This window comes from Watersipora subatra, chromosome 9 (genome assembly GCF_963576615.1).
Source record: "Watersipora subatra chromosome 9, tzWatSuba1.1, whole genome shotgun sequence".
Classification (NCBI taxonomy): Eukaryota; Metazoa; Bryozoa; class Gymnolaemata; order Cheilostomatida; family Watersiporidae; genus Watersipora; species Watersipora subatra.
The window spans coordinates 36,680,711-36,686,631 of NC_088716.1; the positions used below are offsets into that span (position 1 = coordinate 36,680,711).

The following is a 5,921-nucleotide window of genomic DNA, read 5'->3' on the forward strand; positions in this document are numbered from 1 at the left end:
ACCTCTCTTCCCCCCCCCCCCTCTACGGAGCCCCATTCTCCTTCATCAGCTGAGCCTTTTCTACACTACTATCTCAACTGCCGACACTCTATCTATGAACTGCCATGACTCTCGTTTGACTGTCCAGACCCACAGTTGTACAGGACTGAGCAAACAAACATGGACCACCATTCGATTAAGGGTGTAATTTTCGTGAGCTATTCTAATCTTTTGTCATTAATATTATTGTCTTAGAGTTTTGTTAGTTGTGTATTTCATTGTTTGACTTATAGAATAAAAAAAATAGTATTGCGTACAATGGCTTAACATCTTCACTTGTACCTGAACCAGTAATAATCAAATTAGTTCCCACAAGCTAAGCAAAAGTGCACAAACTAAACATAACAAAGCAATTTCAACACTGATGTTGTGTGTAGATTCGGATTAGTTATGCATAACATAATTTCTCCCCGAACCGCTCATAACAAAATAAAATAAAAATTGAAAATGACAACAAATTGAAAAGAAGGACACAGGCTATAATATCCTTGCAGGTCAATTGCAAGCAATAGATATCAACTGGTAGAGATATTTCTCAATTTCTCAATGCATATTTATTAAAAGATCTCTGACAAGTTGAAGGTAAGTTAGCAGATTTGTTGCATCTAAAAGGTTTAATAATCGGGTAAAGGAGTATTAGTAGAAAACCTGACAATACTTTAACGACTCTAGAAATATTTCTACAACAGCTCATACGTATCAGTGTGATTCAGCCATTACAGTTATCAAGTGAATGGTTGTGTTGGTATTTTATGTTGTACTTGCTAGAAAGAAATAGTATTTCCCCTAATGCTGTAGTCATATAACTTTATATTAGCCATTTGGCACCTGCATTTGAATATTCACATGTGGTTAAAGCTCCTAAGGTACTGAATATTTGCTAGTAAGTAATATAATTTATATGTTGATTTTAGGAGATGGTGGTGAAAGAAGAGACAAAAACAGCTTAAAGCTCAGAGAACTCACCTTTGGTTAGCCTATAGTTTTTATTTCGTTCTTTTTTAAATCCATGTTAGATGCTGAAAGAAAGTTTATAGTTTGCTTATAGTTGTTGTTATATGCATATTGTTGAAATATTATTGTCTTTTTTGTCAAGCTTTTCATAGCTTATTTCTAGTGTAATGTAATTATAGCTTACTGGTTTATGTGGCTTTTTTTGCTTTTCTAGCTTGGCTTGCCAGCTGTTGATAATACTTGTTATGGTGTGATTAAAAGTTTGGTCACTCCTGTTGTAGCTGTCATATTGAACTGATATGAAAAATATACTGTCTCAATGTTCGCTATAGTAGTTTATGTTTCAGCTATAAAACATAAACAAACAACAGGTTATGGGCCCAGTTACCAGATTGACTACTGCTTGACTCTCTGTTGAAAAACTGGATTATTTAGTTGCAAAGACTATATTATACCTCTGGAGTAATCACTCGAAATGGCTGAAAAAAATGGTCGATAGACAAGCTGAGTGGAACCAACTACTCAACATGGAAATTAGACTCGGGTGCATCTCGTCACATGACACCTCCCCGCGAGTGGTTTAGTACCTTAGATACCTCGAAGAAAGTCAGCCTGGGTGATGGACCCATAATTGATGCCAAAGGCGTTGGTAACGTTCATGTAATGCTCGATCTAGGGCGCAAAGTTTGTAGGGCGGCTATTATCTATGACATCTTACACATGCCAAGTCTAGCTGGAAGCTTGTTTTCTGTAAGATCAGCCACCGAAAAAAGAAAAATTATCCAGTTTGGTAAAAGTAGATGTTGGTTAAAGGATGAACAGAAAAGAGTATGTGCTATGAGTACTATGAGGAGTAAACTTTATTATCTGGATTGTGAGCCAGTATGCAGAAATACAGATGAAATTGCAGCCACAGCTATCGACACTTGGGATAAACGCTTTGCTCATGCAAGTGAAACAACTCGAAGTAAGTTGAATTATAACAATGAATTATTGGGGACCAAAATTCCAAGTGGCAGTATTTCCTTCTGTGAGAGCTGTGTGGAAGGAAAAATGACTCGAAAACCATTTCACTCACTGGGAGGTATCAGATCTAAACGTAGATTAGAATTAATTCATTCAGATGTGTGCTCTTTTGAAACTGAATCGATTGAGGCAGTAAATATTTTGTATCATTCATTGTTGATTTTTCTCGATATTCTGCCGTGTATTTTTTAGGTCATAAATCTGAAGTGCTTGACAAATTTAAGAAATTTGAAGTTCTAGTTACAGACTTTTTAGGGGAAAAGATATGTACTCCTAGGTCTGATGGTGGGGAGAGTATGTGTCAGACGAGTTCAATAGCTATTTAAAGACACTAAGAATTCGTCACAAAGCAACTTCAGCCTACTCTCCAGAACAAAATAGTGTGGCAGAAAGGCTCAATCGTACACTTGGTGAATTTGCTCAAACTATGTCTCATGCAACTTTCAAAAGAATACTGGGCTGAAGCAGCTGTCACAGCGGTATATGTTAGGAATCGTCTTCCACTAGATCACACAATGACAACATAACTCCTTACGAAAAATCGAATGGACGGAAACCAGATGTTAGGCATTAACGAGTGTTTGGATGCGCAGTCTATGCCCATATCCCAGATCACAAGAGGCCAAAGTTAGATATCAAAGCAAATAAATTACGTTTTATTGGATACAGTATCACATCGAAAGCTTATAAATTGTTCAACGAGCCAACTAAAAAGGTTATCGTTAGATGTGATGTTGATGATATCTTTATCTGACTCCCGAAGTCTGACTCATTAAATACAAATAATATACTAGTAGCCACTGTAGACGTTGTTGTGCCTGCACTCAAGAAGCTAACAAGGACATGATACATAAAATCGTTGAAGAGCCGAGGCGATCTAATCGTGTACGAAGAGCCCCTGTACGTTACGGCATAGACGAATATGCGAATCAAACATCACAACTTTCTCATACCGCATATCAAGCTTGTCAAAGTATTGAACCACGAAACCTTTGAGCAAGTAAGAGAGAGTTCTGAGGCTAAGGAGTGGCTGTCTGCTGCTAATTCTGAATATCAATCTCTAATAGAAAATGATACATGGGACCTTGTACCATTACCTTCAGGTAGAACGCCAATATGATCTAAATGGGTGTTTAAAGCCAAACTCACTGCTGATGGGACTGTAGACAGGTTTAAGGGGCGTTTAGTGGTTTAAGGGTTTAAGGGCATTTAAAGGATATGCACAAAAGGCTGGAATAGATTATGAAGAAACATTTGCACCAGTTGTCAAATTCACATCTATTTGTACGCTGTTGGCATATGCTCTTCAGCGCAAAATGTGTATACATCAGATGGATGTTGTCACTGCATTCTTAAACGGAGTACTGAAAGAGGATATCTATACGACTCAACCTGAAGGATTCGTTAAACCACAGCAGGCCGACCTAGTATGCAAACTTCGCAAATCGCTGTACGGACATAAGCAATCACCAAGCTGTTGGAACACTGTCTTGGATGAATATCTCAAATCAATCAATTTCAGATGATCTGGCGCAGATTCCTGTGTTTATGTTCGAGATAATGATAGTGTTAAAGCAATTATAGCTGTGTATGTTGATGATCTCATTATCATGAGTGACACTGAACTAGAGATGAGCTTGGTCAAACAAAATTTGGCAACACGATTCAAAATGAAAGATCTTGGAAAGTTGCATTACTGCTTGGGCATCAACATTAAACAAGAGGAGGAAACTCTTAGTTTACATCAAAATCACTATATTCTACAGATTCTAAAATGATTTGGCATGGAAGATGCAAAACCGGTGTCAACACCAGCCGATGTGAATGTTAAGCTCGTAAAGGATGATGGTGTTAGCAAGCCGGTGCAACCGGAGAGCTACCAAGCTATGGTGGGAAGTCTCTTATATTTAACTATAGCAACTCGTCCAGACATTGCTCATGCAGTGGGAGCAGTCTCTAAATACTGTGCGGCCCCAACAGAAGCTCATCTAACAGCAGCAAAGCGCATATTACGCTACCTCAAAGGATCACTCGACATCAGAATCACATATCACCGCTCAAGTAATAACAATGTGTTTGGCTACACTGATGCTAACTGGGCAGGAGATCTGGATGATTGACACTCTACGTCTGGAAACATATTCTCACTATCTGGTGCGCCGATCAGAGGGTTAAGCAAAAGGCAAAGCGTGGTAGCAGTGTCTACGGCTGAATCTGAATATATTTCGCTCTTCCATGGTACTAAAGAAGCAATGTGGCTGAATAAACTCACCACCGACATTGGTCTATCAGCGTCTGCTGAACCAACCAAGATGATGGTTGACAATCAAGCTGCCCTAAAAATCGCACAAAATTCTAATGGGCATGGCCGCATAAAACATATAGACATCAAATTTCACTTCACGAGAGAAACTGTAGTAAACAAGGAAATTAGTTTAGCGTATTGCCCTACTGATAGTATGGTAGCTGACATCCTGACTAAACCGATACCTCGTGAGAGATTCACAAAATTACTAAATCTGATGGGACTTACTTGTTATTACAAAACCAGTAACCTAGTGGGAGTGTTGAAATGTTATTGTCGTTTTTGTCAAGATTTTCATACCTTATTTCTAGTGTAATGTAATTATAGCTTACTGGTTTATGTGGCTTTTTTGCTTTTTTAGCTTGGCTTGCTAGCTGTTGACAATACTTGTTATGGTGTGATTAAAAGGTTGGACACTTCTGTTGTAGCTGTCATATTGAACTAATATGAAAAATATACTGTCTCAACGTTCACTATAGTAGTTTATGTTTCAGCTATAAAACATAAACAAACAACATATATTGCTTATAGTTTTATACTTTTATGAAGGGTTATAAGGTTTTATAAGGTTTGAAATGTTAATAAGTGTCAATTTGTACCTGTATGATGTGGCACACCCAACTCAAGCCACCATATAGTGTGAATCAAAATAAACTTTGAGTAACTCCAATTTCTTGCAGTTTTGATTTATAATTAACGATTTTTGATTATATTCATCTTTGTTCCTAAAGACCACAAATATTCAGTGTGTAACACTTGTAAAAGGAGTTGTCTTCTGATCTCAGTTTAACGTTTACCAGCTCAACGGTTTTGAGCAGACAATTTCAAAGCATTCACGTCTGTCGGGGTTATGGAAGTTCAAAATACGGTTTTTAGCGAGCGCCATTATTCGCCCTTCTTTCAGGTTGTAGTTCACGCAGACCTTTAAACAGCGTAGCCTGCTCACATTCGTAATTATTATACCTTTATAAATAAATGTAAGTAACTATTTTAATTTGTTTTTTCGTACAGGTTTATTTTTGAAAAATCTAAAACAACAAAAATTTTATTCAGTAACATTTATAGGCGCGGTTTACGATAGGCTTTGCCCTGCTACAAGCACTCTTTCATCGTTATTTATGCAAACGAACAGTGGACGGCCAAATCATCTAAGAAGACAGCTACAACAAATCTATTTGTTGTTCATACTTGTAGAGAAGTAAGGCAATCAAAATAAGCCTGAATGTGTCGCTCAAATATTATTCTACAAGGATATATTAATATTTGTACATGTAATCGCCTTTTTAGCGTTTTGTTGAAAGAATAAATTATACTGTTTCGTAGCTGTCAACGTTACTCGAAATACTGTTGAATCAGTCAACAAATAGAAGCAAAGCTAATGACTTGCTGCAAATCTGAAGTCTGTGTCTGAACCTGCCTTTACTAATGCATAGAACCATAGCCAATCAGTCTGTCAACCGAAGGATAGCCTGTGTATTGAAGATAAATCTAAAATTCTATACATGTTATTATTTCTCAAATATTGTGATTTGGAACATCTGACTGGGTGAGTATCGTGATTTTTTCAAACCAAAGTGTGATAGCTTGTCTCATATTT

At 37.3% G+C, this 5,921-nt stretch overlaps 1 protein-coding gene across 1 annotated transcript; it reads left to right on the forward strand.

Moving 5' to 3' along the window:
* The first annotated feature begins 3,803 nt into the window (after positions 1 to 3,803).
* Positions 3,804 to 4,139, forward strand: LOC137405015 (uncharacterized). Its single transcript, XM_068091241.1, has one exon. The coding sequence runs from the start codon at positions 3,804 to 3,806 to the stop codon at positions 4,137 to 4,139; it is 336 nt and encodes a 111-aa protein (XP_067947342.1).
* Positions 4,140 to 5,921: the final 1,782 nt, after the last annotated feature.

What these genes read in the sequence shown, in the direction of transcription:
- LOC137405015 (XM_068091241.1), top strand. Translation starts at nt 3,804, where the DNA reads ATGGAAGATGCAAAACCGGTGTCAACACCAGCCGATGTGAATGTTAAG.